The sequence below is a fragment of the Martes martes genome, assembly GCF_963455335.1.
Source record: "Martes martes genome assembly, chromosome: 11".
In the NCBI taxonomy this organism is placed as follows: Eukaryota; Metazoa; Chordata; class Mammalia; order Carnivora; family Mustelidae; genus Martes; species Martes martes.
In genome coordinates this window covers 106,952,267-106,972,460 of record NC_137899.1, presented here as the reverse complement: position 1 = coordinate 106,972,460, position 20,194 = coordinate 106,952,267, and the positions used below count along the sequence as shown (strand labels likewise).

At 57.3% G+C, this 20,194-nt stretch overlaps 1 protein-coding gene across 1 annotated transcript in view; it reads left to right on the top strand.

Annotated features, from left to right (window-relative positions):
* The window catches only part of PTPRN2 (protein tyrosine phosphatase receptor type N2), a gene marked incomplete at both ends in the record, with an annotated part of 716,654 nt that overhangs the window by 596,374 nt on the left and 100,086 nt on the right, over positions 1-20,194 (top strand). Inside the window, one exon of the mRNA XM_080818767.1 lies at positions 16,730-16,942. Within this exon, the coding sequence (XP_080674893.1) occupies positions 16,730-16,942 (213 nt within the window). The remainder of the gene's footprint in view (positions 1-16,729; positions 16,943-20,194) is intronic.

Below are 20,194 nucleotides of genomic sequence, written 5' to 3'. Positions count from 1 at the left end.
GATTCCCATTCTCATCGCGTGGACGAGCACCCCCTCCCAGAGATGGGGATCCCGCAGTGGCCATTCTGCAGGCTGGCTCGGCACGGCAGGGGCACGAGGCGTGGGTGATGTGGAGTGGACGGCGCAAGTGTGTTTTCTGGGTGGTACCTACAGTAGCAGTCATTCAACAGAGATCAATTCTTAAAACCACGTATGTGTAGAACCGATACAGAGAAGAAAAGCCAGGTGTCTTTTTCCAAACACAATTATTATTACTAAGTTGTTACCCGAGTAAGAAGAGCTGCTGCTATTTTGGGAGGACACTTGGAGGGTCTCAATGGGACACAGGGGCGCAGCCTGTCCCGGAGCTGCTCACGGCTTCCCTGGTGCTCCCGCAAGGCTGAGGCAGAAACCGATTCTCCCCTAGACTGTGTGTGTGTGTGTGTGTGACTGTCAAGGTCCCAGCACCGACTGGCCTGAGGGCTCAGCCTGATTCTGTCGTCTGCAAAGCCGGGAATGAGCGTGCACGAGCCACGGGGTATCCATGCGAGTTCCACTGGACCGTGCACAGAAATGTGGCAAATGGGGTCCATGGCACAGCAGCCACATTCAGGAAACTCGTTCTCTTCTCCACACATGCAAAAGTTTGCACATGTGTGTTCAATGTGCATGAGAGGTGTGTGTGAGGTGATGGGCACAAAGGTATGTGCTGTGTGTGCTGTGTGTAGACATGCTGTGTTGATAGTGTGTGTATGTGTGTGATGGTGTGTGCTCATGTGTGAGACATATGATGTCTCATGTGTGTGTGCATATGAGTGACATGGTTCATGTGTGAGGTCGCGTTCACATGCAGGCAGATGGCATGTACCATGTGATGATGTGTGTGCCGTATGAGATGGTACACACGCGTGTGTGTCACGTGGTTCGTGTGTGAGGTCGTGTCCACATGTAGGTGGATGACATGTGCCGTGTGATGACGTGTGGGCCGTATGAGACGGTACACATGCATGGGGGAGAATGACACGATGGACTCTGTGCGTGTAAGTGGTAGGGTGTGTGTCTGAGAGAGAGTGAATAGTTCACTTGTGTGTAGGTGGTGTGTGCGCCAGTGTGATGGTGCGTGTGCATATATGTGAGAGGAGGACAAGTCCGGAACATTCAGATACTCTGAAGGCAAGGGATGCGGTGTTGGGTTTCAGGTGAGGGAAAGACTCTGAGCCAAGAAGCCCCAGGGCTCGGGTTCCCCTGGATGAGAGCCGAGGGCAGCCCCACAGCGGCCGGCCGGGGCTCCCGGGGTGGGGCGCCAAGGAGCACGGGTGCTCTCGAAGCGGGCTCGTGCGCGGCGCTGGCGGCAGAAAGGGGAGCCAGCCTTCGGGTGCCCTGAGGAAGGCTTGGTGGGGTTGGTAGTGAGAGCGAGGCCGTCGGTCCGGTGGATCGGGAGGGGGACTCTGAGGAGACCGGGATGGCCCCCAGGCAAGCCGGCACGGGCAGGGGGACCGCGCGAAAGGGCAGACGTGGCCCCAGAGCACCAGGAACTGACCCGTGCAGGGCAAAGGGCAGGGAAGGTTCCAGCGGCGCCACAAGGCAGGCGGACACTGGGGTCTGAGAAGGCCCGAGACGAAGGGTAACGGGTGTCGTCTGATCAGCTGAGACCACAGGAAGTGCCGCCGCCGCCCGCCTCCGGGAGAAGCTGCCCCCTTCTCCCCGCCAGGCCGTCATGGCTGGCCGCACGTTGGCCGTCACTCTTGTGAAATGGCCTCTTGGGAAATATTCTTGGTGATGGAAAGTGATCTTCCTTTAAAGGCTTTTTTTTTCTTTTTTTTTAAATTCTCAAGAGGGGCGCCTGGGTGTCGCAGGCTGTTGAGTGGCCGACTCTCGATTTCTGCTCAGGTCATGATCTCAGGGTCGGGCGATCGAGCCCCGTGTCGGGCTCTGTGTCAGCGGGGGGTCTGCTGGAGATTCCCTCTCGCTCGCTCTTCCTCTCCCCTCCCCCGCTAGCATGTGTGCCGCTCGCTTGCTCGCTCTCTGAGAAAAAATAAAAATCAAATACTCAAGAGCCATCGGAGAAAAGGATGATGAAATGGGGTGACCAGGTTAAGTAATAGAGTTTGGAGGGGCGAGATGTAAAACACCATTAGAAAACGTAAGACTAGATCCCAGTGTGGTTTGGGCGCGTTCCAGCTAAGTCTAGATGGGAATTTTAGATACGATGGGAGAAGGCTGGAGTGAACATATAGTAAGCTCCTAAAGTGTTTGAATTGAAAGATAGCAGGATACATGTATCAGGTAGGTTTATAAGAAATTTAAAGTCAGACCGAAGATTATCTGCTAATTTCGGACCATACTAGCTGCAGTGCCGTGCGTCTATAGAGAGGATAGAACTAGTTTTTATTCAATTGGCTAGTTTGTAGCCAGGGCTGAATTCGTAGGGAATTCCGAAGTACCCTTACCGAACTTTTTGGGGCGTGATGGGCCAACCTTGAACCTTCTGGGATTGGACCATGTTATGTCAAGAGGGAAAAGCAACCAGCTGCTTCTAGCGCTCGTGTCCCCGTTAGAGCTAAACGCATGCACACATAGTTGTAATACGACATCAGGAAACACCCAACCCTCTACAGTGACCCTCTTCTAGAGACTCCAGACACCAAGGCAAGTGCGGCCAGGCTGGGCTGCTCCGTCATTTAACCCGAGCCCACCTCCACACAGAAGAGAAGACCTCAGAGTTTTTCTTCAAAGTATATGCAAACGGCGCAAAGCTGAGTGATATAATTGTGCAGCAAACATTGCTTGGACTGTTGTTCTACTTTTAATTCCAAACTAGTTCAAGGAAAAACGGTTTCCAGTTATACGGACCAGTAGCGACTGACAGAAAGTATGGAACAGTTTTTGGCTGAAAAACAGAGCAAAGCTGGGCGTTCTCCACAACAGCGTGTTGTTTCCCGTCATCTGAGATGTTGGCAAAAAGGTTAGGTTCCTGTTCACAAAATGAGTCTTTCCTACAAACGTGCACTCTAAGGAATTTTAGCTGAATTTTGTGAAGAATAAACTCTCATCACGAACATCCTATGCATAGACCAAGTCCGCCAGCACCGCCCAGTAAACCTGTGCTTTATGGCGTTGTTGTCCAAGTAACCGAGGTTTGATCTTTCCAACGAGGTAGACTGAAAGTGATACACTTTCTAGATTCCAGAACCTGGAGGATTAACACCAGATTAACCTGCAGGGAGGCTGTCTGTCTGCAAATATCTGTCCCTGGGAGCGGCCGGCGGCCAGATCCCTCGAGGAGAACCTCCTTAAGTCTCGGGGGGTTTCTTCTTCTTATGGGGTTGTCATTTCAAAGTGGGGAAGAGGAAGTCTGAAACTCCCTACAGATTTGTTAACCAGTCCTTCAGGAATAAACTTCTTTGGCTAAAGTACATTTTTTTGTTCTTCGTAAAATGGTCTCCTCTCAGGCCGCTGGAGAGGGTACCAACTCTATTTCGTAAAAGTGTTCCTATTTTTGGATTTTGAAACTCCTAAGTCAATGTGAGCCAGCCTGAGAACTGATGACAAAAGCTGAGTAATTTGGTAATTATTTTTCAACCTCCCCCAAAAAGACTGTATTTTTCTGTTTAGAGTACAGAATTCACATTCTTTTCTTGAAAGAAGGTAAAATATTTGAACCAATGATTTTACTATTTCTCATTGCCTCTCAATGTTAAAGTGAGGGCAACAACTTTATAGGAATTTCTTCAGGCTGGTAACGTAAGGAATGCAACAAAGCCTTCTCCGAAAGACTCTCCCAGTCGCCAAATTCGCTTGTCCTGGCTTCCAGCATGGGGGGGGGGGGGGCACAGGGTCCCGCACCCAGGGCTTCTCGCCACAGCGCATGTGTCTTCTTTCATGACAAATAAGGACTTGTCAGTAGTGTCTAAAGCCTTACAGATATGGTCCTTGAAAACAGCTCTTTACTGACAATTAATTTCAATCTGGAATCTTACCTATGCAAGTATCTTCTTTTTTAAATTATCACAAGGCCAATCACTATGTTTCACAAGGCGGTTGACCAATCAAAACATCTTGCTTTTCAAAATTCACTCATTGATATTTTTGAAATTTATGTTAATATTCTACTATGTATGAAAATACCATATGCACATAATGATAATATTCAAAGGGACCTAATACCATTTTTATAATTTAAAGTCACTTTTATAAATGGATTTATAAATCAGAAGTATTTTAAATATAGTTTGTATACCATTATTATAAATACCATTATTACAAATTATTGTTTTATTTTCAAAACAAAATTGGTTTAGATTTTCTGAAATCAAGCAGGTATCCCAGGTGTATTTTCTTTGATCATTTTCTATCTAACCATATTTTTTTAATTCCTGAACTAGGTGTTGTTTTACTTTATAATAATCCTCTTTCCCATGACAGTCTTTCCCTATTTTGTTTAAAAATACATTTTCTTTGATAATTTAGCACATTGGAAATTTATCCTAATCACTTCAATATGTGGTATACAATAGTTCAATAGCTTGGTGTTTCCTAAATTGAAAATGAGGTTTTTTTTATCACAGAACATTAGGTTTTACACATAACAAATGTGAACTGATCTTTTAAAGAAGTCTTTGCAGAGTCACAAATCATTTCAAACTATTTATATTGTGTAGATATTTGGTAGATCTTGGGGAATTTTACATATCCTATATTTTTTATTCATCAGCCAAACAATCCTAAGTTCTGTCTGAATAAGGGACTCATTTTTCATGTATAAATGACTGCCATGAACGTGACTCTCAAAAACATTCTCCATCACGTTGAAAAGTTTTCTCTGTAAATGTCACTGAAACCGAAAATTGAAATTTATTATTAAATGAGATCTAAGCTCTCATGACAAAAAACAAAAAAAACAAACAAAAAAACAACAACAAAAAACCCCACCTAACATCACTCATTCTTCAAGATACTCCCTGACTCTAGTCTCCCATGACTGAAAAGACACTTTCCTAAAGCATTTTCAAGAATTAAAAGATACATTTTTCCTGCCTGCCCTGGAAATAAGAAAGGATTTTAAAATAAAGGAAAAGAGAATGAAAGTCTGGTGGGTTAATGTATCAGTTTCCGAAACCCTGGACTGGAAGGATCAGCACCGAACCCGCAACCCCGGTCTCGTCGCGGGTTCCCGGGCCGTCAGCTCGGCCCGCGGGTTAAACAGCCGCGCTTGAAGTCGGCCGCACCCTGGGGGAGGGGCGGCGGGGCCGGACCCCGAAAGAGCACACTGTGTGCGCGGCGCGCGCGGGAGTCCCGCCGCCCGACACGGCCCCCGCGTCCGCGTCCGCGGCTGCATCTGAGCCTCTACCGAGTGGCCGGAGGGGCCGGAATCGCCCCCGCCGCCCCCGGGGCGCCCCGCAGGCTCGGAGGGACAGGTGGGTCATGAAATTCCGATTAAATCGGGAGTGGGGCGCTTCGGTGTTGGAGGCGAAGCCTCTGGGACAAGGGAGAAACTGGCCGCGTAAAAGAAATGCATCCGTACTTACTGGCCACGCCATGTCATGTTTGTAAGCGACAGTCTGTCTGGCTTGGAGCTGCGCCCCTGCCCGGCTCCGGCTTTCCCTGGGGTCGCCCACAGTCCGGCCCACCTAGGGCCCCTGCGGGACGCAGCCGGGCCCCTGCCCTCGCGGCGGTAGAGCCGGGGTGGCCGCCTGGGGCGCCGGCCACCTGGGCGACTGAGGGGCTGGACGCCCCAGGACCCCCACTCGGGCTCGTGGCTCCCGGCGCCGGCGGGGAGGAAGGCGAGGGGGCGTGCCCGCCCGGGGCTGCGGGCGTGGGGGTGGCCGCGGCCGCGTCTCCGGGGCCGCCCGGCCTGCGTTGCGCGTGGCCGGGCCAGCGGCGGGTTCCCGGAGCCTCCGTGCGCCTGGCCGCGGACTGGGAGCCGGCGCGGGTTCCCCTCCCGCCCCAGCCAGCCCGGCCGGGCGCTCCCCCAGCCTGCGCGCGGGGCCCGGCGGCTGCCCGGGCTCCAGCGGGCCTAGGATGCGGGCGCAGCCGCCACGGCCGCCGGCCCGAGCCCTCCCCGCCGCGCTCTGAGTCTCGGGTAGGCGCGTCGTCAGCGTCACTCTGCCGAGGTCCCAGGGCCCGGAGACCGCCGCGGGCCGGCCCCGGCGAGGCCGAGCGCCCTGGTGCCCCTCCGCCAAGCGCGGGGCTTGAGAGCTTCCCCTCCACCCCGCGCCCCGCGGGTGCCCCGCGCGGCGACCCCGGGCCCCACGGCGTCCCCGGCACCTTGGAGGCCGGCGTCCGGTCCTGGAGGGGCCTTCCCTGCCATTCGCCCCCCGCTCTGAGACCCCCACCCAGGACTGGGGAGGCGCAGGAACTCTGCACACGCGCGCGCGCACACACACTCACACACACACACACACACACACACACACACACACACAGGCGTGCGCGCGCAAGCCGTTGCTATGGAGAGGCCGGTTACCAGAGAGGCTGAGGGCGACAGGTCCCCTCCTCCAGGCCTCCCTTCCCTGCCTGCGCCCCCTCTCCGCCGACCTCCCCTCTCGCCCCGCTGGAGCTTCCGGGGCCCCTCCCGCCTCCTCCTCGGCCCTTGCCTGCAACCCCTCCTCTCCTCCTTCCCCTCCCAGGGCCGGGCCAGGGGTCGCCCCAGAGGCTGGAGCAGTAGGCCGAGGCCGGGGCTCCCGGGTGGGCCCACGCCCGGAGGAGGACTGCAAGGAGGGACAGGACCGCCACCGCTCAGGTCTTTGCCCGAGGAGGACCCGCAGAGAGTGACCCAAGGCGCAGCGAGTGGCTCAGGTCTCTGGGCCTGGACTCCCCGGAGGCCCAGCGGGGCGGGCAGAGGGAAGGGTCGACAGCCCGGCCGCTCTAGTTTGCCGGGCGGGGGGCGGTTTGCAGGCCCTGCCGGGGTGATTTACCGCCTCCCGACCTATTGGGTGTATGGGGGCTCAGGGTACACCCGGGGGTGGATAACTGGAGAGAAGCCCAAGTCTCCCCCTTCGGCCTCCGCTGGACCTCGTTGTCCCCTTGCGCTTCTTGAAGCTCGGAAGCCCTGGCCCGCGTGGAGCTCTGCCACCTGGGCCTGCGAGAGCGGTGGATGGAGGCGTCACCTCTTTGCCCTGGGGCTCGGTGAAACGCTGGGCTCCCGGCCACTGCAAATACCAAATCAAAGCAGAATTCGGGGTTGGCCTTGGTCATTGGAAGCGAGTCCTTAGAACACTTTTAGAGGCAAGCAGGCACTCGACTCATGTCTGTTGATGACCCCTTCCCCTGAGCCCTGGCCAAGGCGTATCCCCGAGAGAAGAGTGAAGGCGGGGCAGGTCTTGGGGGCAGGGCCTGAGGGGAGGCCTGGAGAAGGGCCGAGGTGCACGCTCCGCCAGGGCAGGCCTGCGGAGACTGGGGGCGGGGGGGGGGGTGCAGTTTGCCCTGGAGGGGCCGGAGTAGGGGCGCCGGCTGTGGGACGGGAGGGGCGTCGTGTTAGGAGGGGCCGCCCTGCTCCACGCTGGCCCCCATCTCCAGCTGTCCCGAGTGCAGGAACAATGGTGAGGCAGTGGGAGAGGGGCCTGGGAGGAGGGCGCCAGGGTTTCCAGAAAAGGAGAAACTAAAGAGCCCCGCGCAGACTGTCATCTGCATGTGACAAGGTCTCTCCCGGCTCCTTTCTTTCTTCCTCTTGTTCGTGCAGCTGTGGGCCTCGGAGAATGCATTGTACACACAGATGTTGGGTTTCAGCTCTCGGTTCTCTGCTGCTCGCCTGGGGCGTAGCGCACCGGGGTTCCCCAACCTGTAGCTGAGACGGGGGGCCAGGGCTCGTAAAGAATGTGGGGGATGGGGAGAAGGGCCCGGGGAGCGCGATGGGTTGGCCCAGCCGCTGCAGGAAGCCAATCACAGGGCCCAGCAGGCCTGGTCGCCCCCCAGACTCCAGCAGGGTCAGGGAGCTTGGGGAGAGCCAGCGACTGGAGTGCAGCCCTGCGAGGCCCTCCGCTCCATTTGCTTCCGAGGCGGTGGTCCAGGCTGGGCCTTCGACCCCGGGAGGCAAGAAGGCAGATGGGTTCCCGGGTTTCACGGCCGCCTCAGGCCAGCTTCAGGACTGGAGACCTGCACCGCGCCTGGGTGAAGAGGCGGCTGGGTTCTCACTCCTTCCCGCCACCGGCAATGCGCTTTGTACGCGAACTGGAGACCAAAACGCTCGAGAATAAAAGGGGGAGGGTCGGCGAGGGCATTTACTCGCTTGTTTTACCACCGTAATTGGCCTGCTCCGATCGGGGAAAAAGCAACCCCCCCCCATGCAAAAGTGGGAAAACTAACTCAAAAGAACAATTTGCCATAAATGTTCCTCTTGCGGAGTTTTGACACCCCCACCCTTCCCGTAGCCGAGGTCGCAGTAAGGCCACGCGGGTTGGCCGTTGTTGCCGCGTCCCCCTCTCGCCTGCGCGCTGCCCTGAACTCGCGGGTTTGAAGTGCGCTCGAGCCGTGGAAGGGAGGACGGCTGGAAAGAAAGAGCCGGCGAAGGCCCGGGCGCTGCACGAATGACTGACAAAGCCGATGTCCATTCATAGTCTCGGGCGGGAGAGGGTGTTCGGAGAGCCGCGGCCCCTTAGCCAATTGCTGTCAGCAACATGTGGGGGGGGGGGACATCGCTATAGCAACCGGTGGCTGGGCCGCGAGCCGCGCCGCCGCCGGCCGGGTGCGCGCCGGGCCGGATATAAGGCGGGGCGCGGCGGCCGCGCTGGATGGAGCTGCGCGCGCGGCCGGTGGCCCTGCGGGGACTGTCCCGCGTCGGCCCCGCGCCCGTCCTCGCCGCGCCCCGGCCCCGAGCGCCTCGGCCCGGGGGCCGGGCCAGAGCGGCGCGCTCAGAGCCCGGCGGAGCGACCGCGCAGAGCTGCCGGAGCCCCCGGGCTCCGAGCCGGTGCCGCGGCCGCCGCTGGAGCCACAGCGCACGGCACCTTTGTCTACGCCGGCCTCCGGAGAAGTTTGTGGTCAGAAGCAGGATGGACCCGCTCGTCTGTGGCTCAGGCGCAGGGAAACGACTAGCGGTGGTGATGGCGCCGCAGCTGCCCGCGGCCGCCGCGCCCCGAGGCTGTTCGGCCCGGCGCCCGCCGCCCCCCTCTCCGGCTTGGGCGCTGGGCACCGGCCCCTCCGCAGGTAACCGGGAGCTCGGGGCCGGGGCGCGGGCACCGGTACGGTTGCAGGAGAAAGGAGGGGGGCTGGGTTGGGGGAGGGAGGAAGCAGGAGGGATCCACGGGGGCCCCGCCAGGCGGGTAGGTGGCAGGGCGCGGAACCAGAGCTTGGGGAGGGTGGAGGGTGCGCGTGGGGGCTTGGATGGGCAACCTGGACGCCGGAAAGCCCAGTGCAGGGGCCAACTCAGACTCGAAGCAGGACACCTGTCAAAGCCTCTGGCTGGCGGGAGAGGTCTGAGGTCCTCCCCCCAGTGGGTTTGGGTTGGACATCCCAGGGTGACCCGGCTGGTGGTGATTGAGAGGGGTGGCAGATGTCCCACCCCCCGGGGCCCCTTGGACACCGGCAGGACTGGGCTGGGGCCCTCGCTCTGGGACTTTCCACAGGCACCCGGGCAGTTCAGACCGTGAAGAGAGAGGGGCGTGGGGAGTGGGGGGTGGAGCGCACGCTGATGGGCAGGGGTGTGGGAAAAGGAGAGGAAGCTGAGGGATGAGCAGCCAGGATGGAGGGGAGCCGGCGCGGGGATGTTTTCCTGCAGCCCATTTTGGGGCGCTCTTCCCTGTCTTCTCTGGGTCCGGGAGCGCGCCTTCGGGGTGTTTCTGTAAAGGGGCTCGGGACGGGTTCGCAGGGAGGAGCCCGCGAGGGGCGGGCGGGGCCGTGGGCGAGATTGCAGGATCTTTTGAGCACCCCCCACCCCGGCGGGTTGGAGAAGCGCCTCGGAGCGGCCGTGCCCCCTCCCCCGACGGAACCTGCGCTTTCTCGGCCCCCCGAGGTGAGGCGGCCGCGCGCTCGCGGAGAAACTTCTGAAGGAGGGACTTCATTTCCTGCCCGCCCTGCCTGCGTGGTTCCCAACTGTAGCCTCCTTCGAGGTTCTAGAGAAGTCCCCCTCGAGGCGGCCAGGCGGACCCCAAAATTAGGGGTTGAGACCACAGCAGAACTGGCTTTTGGGGGCCGGAAAGAGTCTCCCGCCCTTTCGTGTCGCCAGGGCGCTGGACTGGCCGCGCCGCACGCTGGACGGTTGGGGGCTTCTCTGTCACAGTCGCCAAGGCCCCGAAACGCACACCCCGAGGGCAGCGAGGACCCTCCCCGCGCAGGTCCCCGCGGGCTGGGCCTGCTGTTCCGGCCTTGCCGCCGGCCCCCTGCCCTGCGCGCGCTCCCGCGCTGGGTTCCCGTTCCCGAGCCGAATCCGCAGACCGCGGTCCCGGTTCGGCCGCCGGAGCCTCTCCGCCTGGGGCCCCGGGCGCAGCCCGTCCACGTGGTCTCTGCCCAGTCGGCGCCCCCCGAATTTAGAGGCGAGGGAAAATGCGAGGAGGTTAGGGTTTGTGTGCGGGAGGGGGAGGGAAGCTCGCTCCTCTCTATCAACCCGCGAGGAAACGCCCCCCACCCAACCGAGCACACCCACTGGGCTCCCGAGAAGCGGGTGGCCGTGGCGGGGGGAGCGCCGCAGAGCCGTGCGCGGGGAGCCCGTGCGGTCCCGGGTGGATGGATGCGGGCGTCGTGGGGGACCCCAACCGGTGCCCCGCGGCCGGCGCGCTTTGCTGCGGGGAGGCTGGGCCACGGCATTGTCCGCTCGGGGAAGGGGGCCGGGACCTCTTGGAAACCGCTCAGTGCCGTGAGTACCCGCGGCCCCCAGGAGCCCTCGCCCCGGGCGCCGCGGCCTGTCCCGCATTCGGCCTCATCTCTCCGGCAGCCGCGGGCTCCTGCAAATGAGGGCGCGGGGGACCCGGCCGGGGAGGTGAGGCAGCCCGCGGCCGGCCCAGCCAGGCGGGGGCCCCGACACAGACCTGCGCTCCGAGGAGCGAGCGCCACGGCGGGGTCCCGACCCGCGACGCCGGGCGCGCGCAGGATGGAGCTTCTCAGCCTCGGAGGAGGACGAGGCGGGTGGGCCAAAGCTGCGGTCCCGGGGAGGGTTCGGTTCTGGCGGGGAGAGCTGCTGCTTCGAGACCACGGCGTCTGGGGAAACACCTGACCGAGGAGGCGCGCGAGTGCGCGCGTCAGAGCAGGCCTCGGGGACCGATTTGCACGCGGAAAACACGGGTCGGGAGCGGGCGCATCAAGTGTGTGGGCCGCGTGAGTCCGTCTGCAGTGAGAAGGCAGGTGGAGCATAGGAAAGGAGGCCGGGGCGGGAGGTCTCTCGGGGGCCGGTCCTTCCCGGTCTGCTCTCGGCTGCTCGGCCTCCGTTCTCCCCGAGACACTTTGCTGTGGATCCAGCTCTACCAAAAACTAGTTCGCACAACCGTAGCCGTCCCCCTTTAAACATAAATACCGTAAATCTTGCGCGACGTCTTACAACAGAGGAGTTCCCCAAAACTGATGTTCTAGGAGCGCTTAAAGCTGGTAAATAGATGATTTATTATCTTTTGCATATTTATTTTTGTGTCTATGCCAGAAAAAAATAAACAAGTGGCTTATTTTCAAACAGGGTATCCCCACTTATTTTCATTTAAGAATAATTATTTCTTGGACGTTCTTTTCTCTAGCCTATATAGGCTTTTTTCTTTTTTTCTTTTTTTGGCTACTTGAATGGCAGATTTGCAAGTACAATTTCATCTGTGCTACGAACAATGGCTTTCCCTTGCACAAAGGATTTCTCCCACCCTGGATTCAGACCGAAATGCCTCTTGCTCTGATAATAGCTTCTGAAAAGATTTTGTAATGCAGAGAATTAATACATGATTATTTCCGCCTGACTTCTCTCATTTATGAGAATTCTGTGGCAAATTCCAAATTAAAAATAGTTCAGTTAACAGCTTTAAAAAATACTTTTAAAATATTTTAAGACACTACCCTCCCCCATATTTTTAAGTTTGGTCATTCCCATAGCCTGAAAACTATGAACATTTTTGAGTGGCTTTACATAGTTACCACATTTTAGTAAGTCCATTTTAGTAAATCGAGCACAAAATTTCCAAATAATTCTAAAATTTTTCATCTGGGAAAGCAAAGACAGATTTGTTAAAGCCACTCATTAATAGTCTCTAAAATCGAACTCTAAATTTTACAGGCAAAGGGATTGGGGCAGTCACAGGTCAAGGGGCACAGGGTGAGGCTGGGTTTGCAAAACCAAGTCCTTGGAAGGAAACAAATGAAAACATGCACACATTAGAAGTTTCACAGTAACGAAATTAAACGCCTGTGACCATAAGTTTTGGGTGCAAGTGTGTTTTAGAATTGAAGTCAGTGGCTTGGGCCCGGGGTGCTGTTGTTAACGGTTCACAGGCTGGGAAAATGCTCACTGTTGCTACTAGTCCCCAAATATTTGTTACCGGGAAGTTTTGTGTTTGTGTGGCTGCCTTCGTTCTCAAAACCAAGCCCGGGCATAAAATGTTCTCTCTTATCTCTCTCCCTCTTTTCTTTGAAGCTTACCGCATGGACAGCTAAAGAGAAACAGTTTTGAAGATACTTTGCCATAAATGGCTCAGAAGACAATGTAAAGGAAGCCCCATGCACCTTCACTTACGAGCACAGATCAAAATAGTTTAAATAGGTCAGGACAACGTCTGTAGTTTTTAATTGCTAAGAGCAATTCTGCAAATTGTCTCTGGTCACGTTTATCTTAAGGCACAGCTTCAGCAGTATTTTACATTCTAAATTCAAGGAGTTGCAGGTGGCAGTGGTTGAGTGGGAGAAGTATGCAACGTTATACTGCAGTGTACTGTCAGGATACATCTAACCTGATATAAAGCTGACTTAATTATTCCTGATTATTTTTGAAAACCATACTTTTCCTGCATCTGGAACTTGGCATTAAGTGCTTGTGTGTGTATGTGTCTTCTACCTCCTGGGTGCACAGCTACCAGCGTGCCTGGGTGACCTCTCTGCCACCGTACAGTTCCGCTTTTAAAAGACGCCCGACTGTAAATGTCAAAGTCATAAATATTTCAGCATTATTTTCTTTCAATTCCAAGTCAAGACTGACAGGATGCCTCTAATTAGTCGAGGGCTCTCTGCAGGGCCCAGCCCCAGGACGAAATTTGGGGAAAGCACATGTAGTTCAAGTTGCTCAGCCTTGGGGTGCAGGGACCCAGAAGCGGAGGGGGTTGAGGCCCCCCCCCATCCAGGTCGCACCTGGAGCAGGGCGGCAGTGCAGACTCCCTCTCCAGCGGATATCAGTCAGGCTCATTCTTTTCTCTTAAAGCTGGTGGTTAACAGGACTTAGGAGTTTTGTTTGTTTTCTTCATTCCACAAAAAGAAAGGAAAGGAAAGAACCATGATGTTATTTTAAATCGATCACTATGCCAACGAGGGGAGTTCACTTTCTTTAATTTTTTTTGAATATTTTCTATGAATTTTCGTTTCTTCCGGGATTCTTAACACCTGACTAGCAACCAGCAACAGTTTTTCTTCCCGCTGGACCCCTCCTTTCAGCTCAGGGTAGGTCGGAACACGGGGGGTGCAGCCGGAGTGGGCAAGGAAGAGTAACCTCTCCGGCTTCAGCTGAGCAGCCCTGGGGCCCGCTGGAGGGAGGGTTCGGGGCCAGGCCCAGGATCCTGGGGGGGGCCAACGTCACAAGCCAGGCGGGTCTGTCTGCCCCACAAACGCCTTCTGGCTCAGACCCCCTGATTCCCCGCGGGGTGCGGTGCCTTCCCCCCTACAACCCCCGCCCCCGCCCCTGTTCCCGTCTGCGGCCCGCGACCGCCCCTGCTGTCCTGGCTCTCCCACCCGCAGTCCACAGCCGCGGACCCTTCCCCTGGCTGCAGGAAGGGCCTCCTTGCGGATGCGCTGCGGCAGGTTCGCCTGGGGGCCTTCTTCCTGGCCTGGGACCAGAGGCTGGAACTAGAGGAGACCGTAGATAGTGGGACTCAGCAGGCGTGGGGTCGCGTCCCTTCTCCTCACCTCCTTCCCTTCTCCAGCAGCTCCTCCGACGGTGGGGGAGGGGGAGGGGTGCTGGGCAGCTGGGAGGGGGAGAGCGGGACGGCAAGAGGAGGGGCCCAAGGTCCGGGGCAGTCTCTCTCCCTGACATTTTTCTTTGACCTTTGAGTTAGCTCCGTGCGCGCGCGAAAGGGGCAGCGGTTAGGCCCTGTTTCTCTACCCGCGCTTGGCCACCGCATCGTGGGTCCCGGTGGCCGTCGGTGTCCCAGCTGGCCGCGACACGGCCTGGGAAGAGCTTCGGTGTGGCCTCCCACCTGAGTGTCCAGCCTGGGGTCTCTCCTTCGCCCCAGACCTGGGCCAGGTTGGTGTGTGCTCATTGCCACCCGTCTCCGTAGCCTCCGGCCTGGAATCGGGTGACAACCGGGCCGCCTCTGTGCCCCTTACACGGTGAGCCGGCGGGCACCCTGCTCAGCGGGACCCCTTGTGCCCGACTGCCCGGCGCCCTCGGCCCCCGCCTTGGTCCCTGGCGCGCGTGCGGCCGTCCGTCGGGTGCGCGCTGTGCGTCCTCTCCGAGCCAGGCCGGCCACCGCACGCGTGTGCGCTCACGTCGCCGGGCAGGAAGGTTCAGGAAGTCCCTGTTCCCGGGCGCCGTCAGCCACGTGGGCGCGAGGGGTCCTCCCGACGCCTGGGCGGGATCCCCGGCGCTGGCGCTTGGCCTACGTGAGGACGCGGGCACCTCCAGTGGCCTGCCGTGGCGCGGGGTGGGGGGACGCGTAGCGTCTGCCAGGAGGACCCGGCCCGGGCGGGGGGACAGCAGACGCCCCTCCCTCGGCCGCGCCGCCTCCTTTGTTGTCCCCGCTCGGTTTGCCGAGGCCAGGCTGTCCCGCGGGGGGCGCGGGCAGAGCGAACCGTCCTCCTGGAGACGCCCCCACGGAGGCGTCGATCCGGCCGCGGGACGCAGACCCCCGGCGGCGGCGGAGACCCCGGGCCCGGAGCCTCGCGGGCGCCCTGGGGCGCTCCCTGCGGCCGGAGGGGCGAGAAGCAGCGCGGCGCGCGGGGCCGGGGAGCCGGGCCGGGGCGGTCGCGCTCCCTCCCGCCCTGCCGGGCCTCGCTGCGCCGGGCGGGGTCCCGGCGGTTTGTTCGCCCCGCGCCGGCGGGGGTGCGGAGGGAACGGGGGCGGCGCGGAGGGCTGGTCCGCGGCTCCGCGAGCCCTAACCTTCCGGAGGCGGCCGTGCGGGCGCCGAGGGGGACGAGCCGGAGGGGGCAGGGGAGGGGTCCACGCCGGGGGCGGCCGCGGGACCCGCCACACAGGCCCTGGGCAGCCGGGCGCGCCCCTCCCGCGCCCCCGCCCCCACCCGGGGGCCCTCCCTCCGCGGCCCTCCGCCCTCCCCGTCCCTCCCCCCGCCGTCCCACCCCCTCCGTCCCTCCCCTCGCCCCGGCCCCCCCCTTCCTCCCCGCCCTCCGCGAGCCTCCCGCCGAGTGCCTGCCTCGCCGTCCTCCTCGGAGCCGCGCATCCAGGCAAGAAAATCCGGCGTCTTTTCTCATTTAACCCGCGTTTCCATTAACTCGGTCCCGGCACCAGCTAATCCGCGGCACCGAAGGCAAAAGGAGGCTAATTAATGACCAGCTTTTCCAGTCAAGACCGGCGATAATTGCTTTGGTGGCCTTTATGATTACAAGATAAAAATGGCCCGGCCTGACATGAGGCCCTGTGTACACTCGGAGACAGGAGGAGTGAGGAGGTGGGAGGCTGGACACGGAGCAGAAAATTACTAATAGAGGAGACATAATGAATAGGCCGGCCGGGCATTCATGGGGAAAAAATCCATTTTGTTACCACGCGAAATTAGGTGGTGGAAAGGAGTTTGCTAATTGTTCTCCTCTTGTAGCCACCGGGGCCGAGGCGGGGGCGTGCGTCTCCGTTCACTCGCCGAGCCGTGCGGGGCCGTGCGGGGCCGTGCGGGGCGTTGCGGCCGCGCGCACCGGCCTGTCTTCCCGGGCGCTGGTAACCGCGGCTCACGCACCTGCTGCCGAAGCCCCCGGCGAGCCCGCGCCCCTTTTGGCCGCGGAGGCTAGCGAAGTGCCCGCGAAGGATCCCCCCCCCCCCGCCCCCAGAACACTGAGAATCCGACGGCGTGTCTCCCTGGCACTCCGCACCGCGGACGGCTGCCCTCGCGGACCTGCGGCTCCTTTCAGGGAAAAGCGCGGACGCGCGGGCGCTGGGCTGTGCGTCCCGCGGGCGCGCAGGCGGAGGGGCTCTGGTGGGTGGGGGCGTCGGGGCGGTGTCTGTGCAGGCCGCCCTCCTGCAGCGTCTCCCGCACCTTCGGCGGAGGACCGGCCCCGGCTCCGGCTGGGTGCTCTAGAGTTCTCTGACCTCCCTGTGCCTCAAAACATCTGTGGGGCGAGCTCGGGATACAAGGGGGGGGGGTCCTCACACCTGTTCAGAAGAAGGGACGTGCCCTTTTACTTAAGGCGGCAAATCAGCTGCCAAGACTATGTCGTTGTGGTTGGAAAGAGGGTGGCCTTCGGGAAACCAAGTAAGGCCTCTAAGTTTCCTTTCGAAAATGTTGCAGTCTGCGGCGCGCTGCTTAGGGACGCCTTCCCCCTTGGTTGAGGGCCGCGTTGGGACGGCCGCCCTGTGGTTGCGTTAACGCCAGCACGGCTTTGGGCTGAGCTCGAGTTTGCCTTGCGCGGCAGAAGGGTAGTTTCCAGGAGGTCATAGGCCGTTCGGCGCTCACAGGGCTCCTTCTCTCCTGTTCTGCAGAAAAGCAAACTCGGGCTTCTGCCGCACGGAGCAGAGCAAGAGGACTCGACCCCGTTCATCGTGCTGACCCTGGTCTCTGTCGTCGCCATGGTTGGGGTCCTCCTGGCCTCTGCGGTCATCTACTGCCTGCGCCACGCCTCCCACTCCCGGCTGCAGGAGAAGCTCTCGGGGCTCGGGGAGCACCCTGGCCCGGATGCCACCGCCGCCTACCAGGTAGGGGTTCAAATGGGTTCCGTCCATCAGTGCACGGCCTGCGGCCCCTCCCCGGTCCCAGCGCTCCGTGTAGTCATGGTTCGGGTTCTTTCGGGAAGACGGTTTGAAACTGTCCGTCAGAATTCACAGAAATGCCTCATAACCACAGTTTTGTTGCCGTGTGTTAATCTTACCCTGTTCTCGGCTAGTCTGTTAGATGTGATAGCAGGTTGCTCATTAGAAATGTGGAAAAAGTACAAAACATGAATTACGTATTATCTGTTATCTTTCTCAGTTTGGCCACTGTTCATGAAAAATGCCAAAGTTGCAAGATAAATGGGTTGCGTAGACGTTTGAAGATGTCTCTTAAATCATCGACTTCCTCCAGGTCTCCTATGAAAAGATCCTTTGCCCTGATCCGTCGCTACCCCCTGCCAGGCTCTGGATAAAGTGTAATCTAACGCCGATAAGTGGGAAGTGAGCCCAGGGCGGCTCGGTGAGAGCGGCGGTGGCTGCCGGGTGCCGGAGTGCACCTGGACTCGAGTCCACAGCCGCTGAGAGTGGGAGGAAGGCAGGACAGGAAAAGGTTCTGGACGCTCTGTAGCACCTGCTTCCGACTTAGTGATGTCCTGCGGTGACGCTGAGCCCCGGTTCTGACAGCAACGCCAGCCCACTGCCGAGGCAGGTCAGGGCACAACTCTGTGTCCTCCCTTTTGGGAAGGTAGAATACTTCATCATCGTTTTAGAAATCCAATCAATATGTATTTCTGAGACATTTTCTCCCCTTGGACGAGATTCCTTGTTTCCTCTACTCACATGATTATGATGGTAATAGGTCTGTCTTGTAAACATTACATCATATTTTACAATAATATGTAAGTTGAAGAGTCCGCCATCACAGTTACATGGGGAGGAGGTCGCAAGCTTTTTCTAGAACTGTCCTGCAAGGTGCCCCCCAGGAGCTCGTCGGAGCTAGCTGCTTTTGCTCTGTGGGCCACCCTGACACTGGCCCGCAGGAGGAGCTGGGATGAATTTATAAAATCACCGTGTTTAAAAGAGACCAAGAGATAGCTTTCTCCCCCAATTAGAAAATTCTTGGTATTGTCACCCAAGAGAGAAAAGTGCTGGTTTTCTGGAGAAGGTCACAGGGCTGGTCAGTGTGATCTTCTCTTATAAAGAAATGGCACCTTCAAACGTGTGGGAGGTGGCGTTTCAGCCCCAGTGCACGGCTGTGCTTCAAAGCAAAAGAAAAATCACGTTTGAAGAAGAAGCCCTGAAAAAAAATGTCACATAAACTAGTAAGAATTTATCCAGAAACTCTATTGAGCAAGACCATCGGTGTGGGCTGCTGGGGCTTCTGGGCCACATCTGTGCCAGGACATAAATAAATTATCACACCAGTTCTGTTCTGTGTGCCGGAGACGGGAGATCACACAGGGGTGGATTTTTAGAAAGCATGGCATCCTTTGATACACTTTGAAATTCAAATATAAAATATTGATAGAATGGAAAGGTTGGACTTGCATGCAGAAATGACTCAGTTTGGCAAAAATGCAGGTTGAAATTGCACACTTAGAACTGAGTTTGTGATAATTAACAGAAAAAAAATCTTCCCAGTGACAGCTCTAATTAATAGTATCTGTAATTAAAATCATGCCCTTCCAGCAGGAAAATTGTTTGAATTTCTTGGAGTGACCTTTTTGCCGTCCCTCCTGGGGGCATGGTGGTTAAGTTGATATTGATTTTATAATGAGCTCTGGTTTGTTTAATAAGAATCTGTAATCCAGACAATAAATGAAATGTGTGCTTTTCTTCAATCCAGATTAATAAAAAGGGGAGGAAAAGCACAGGAAAAAACTTTTTTCTTTAGAAAATATGATCTAGGAAAATTGGGAATGAAATGAAATTATTATTTCTGATGGGCTTAGTTTTGAAATCACCATGAAATACCTTTCAGGGAACTGCTCTGATTAAATGCAGACATTTGACCCAAAGCGGGCGGTCCACTGGCCGGGAAGATGCCAGCCAGCGGGGATGGGATTTTGGCACTGTTACCTCTAGGTCCCGCTGAGTCATGCGTGAAGGGCTCGCGTCCCTGTGGCTACCAATAGCGGATGTTTACGTTTGTAAGCGAAGCAGGTGTTAATTTCCAGCCACAACCACACTGAACTTGGCTTTTCCGGACCCCCAAGACCCCCCTTCCAGCTTCAAGTCTGTCTGAGAAGTTGTTCCAAGTTTTGCAAACATAAAAACCATTTCAGGAAAAGTTGCCTGGATGCTGTACTTTTTTTAACCCGTTGAACTTCTGCGATCCGCTGATCCTCTGATACAAGTGACGTTTGGCTGCACCTGCTCCTAATTCCCGGCACCGGGTGATGAGGGAAACAGCGAGTTTACATCGTCCCTCAGTTCATACTCCATCATTTTTATAAACTCTCCAAGAGAGACGAAGGTTATTGTGCACGGAGGTTAGAAGTAGCTGCCTGGGAATGAGGAGTGGTGGGCGGCAAGGTAATAAGTTTTACTGACATCAGAATGTGAACTTGCCCTTTAAATGGAGGAACTCACTGTTCTTCTCAGAACGGAGGCTTTGGGTCCGCAGGGAGGACGGGGAGCTCGGGGCTGGCTCTGCAGAGGAGGCACCTCTGGGGAGGAGGAGGAGGCCTCTGGGGTGGGGGTTCTTCTTCCCAGAGAGCCAAAAAGGACGGTCCGTCTGTGTGCAGGTAAACTGCAGGGCAGTGGCCTCCTTGCGCAGGGCGGACCCCCGCAGCAGCCCACCCTGTGTAAGCCCTGGCCCGCGTCAGCCCCGACAGCACACCCCTTCTAACATCTGCCCTCCCAGGCTCCTGGCGGCCAGTGCAGAGCCCCCGTGTGCTCATAATTCACGGTCTGCAGCTTTGGGGAAGCTACAGTGCATTCGTGGAGTGTTCTAGAATAATCTGTGGGCTTGTCTTACAATTGTTTCAAAACAGTGAGTGGTTTGCAATATTGGGTCCCAACACAAACACGTTGAAACCTTTTCTCTTCTTCCTCAGAACAGAACTATTTCATAGACAGAGTCGGCATCTTCAAGCTTACTTTGTGTGTGTGTGTGTGTGTGTGTGTGTGTGGGCATGTATGTGTGATATTTTGGTTTGCTTTACCTATTGGAAAATCAAATATTTCCCGATAGACTCTTACACGTTAGCACTTACCAAGAGATCAGTCTTACCAGATAATCTATCAAGGTTCATTTCTTCAAACTTGGAAGAACGGGGTATGTTAACTATGAGA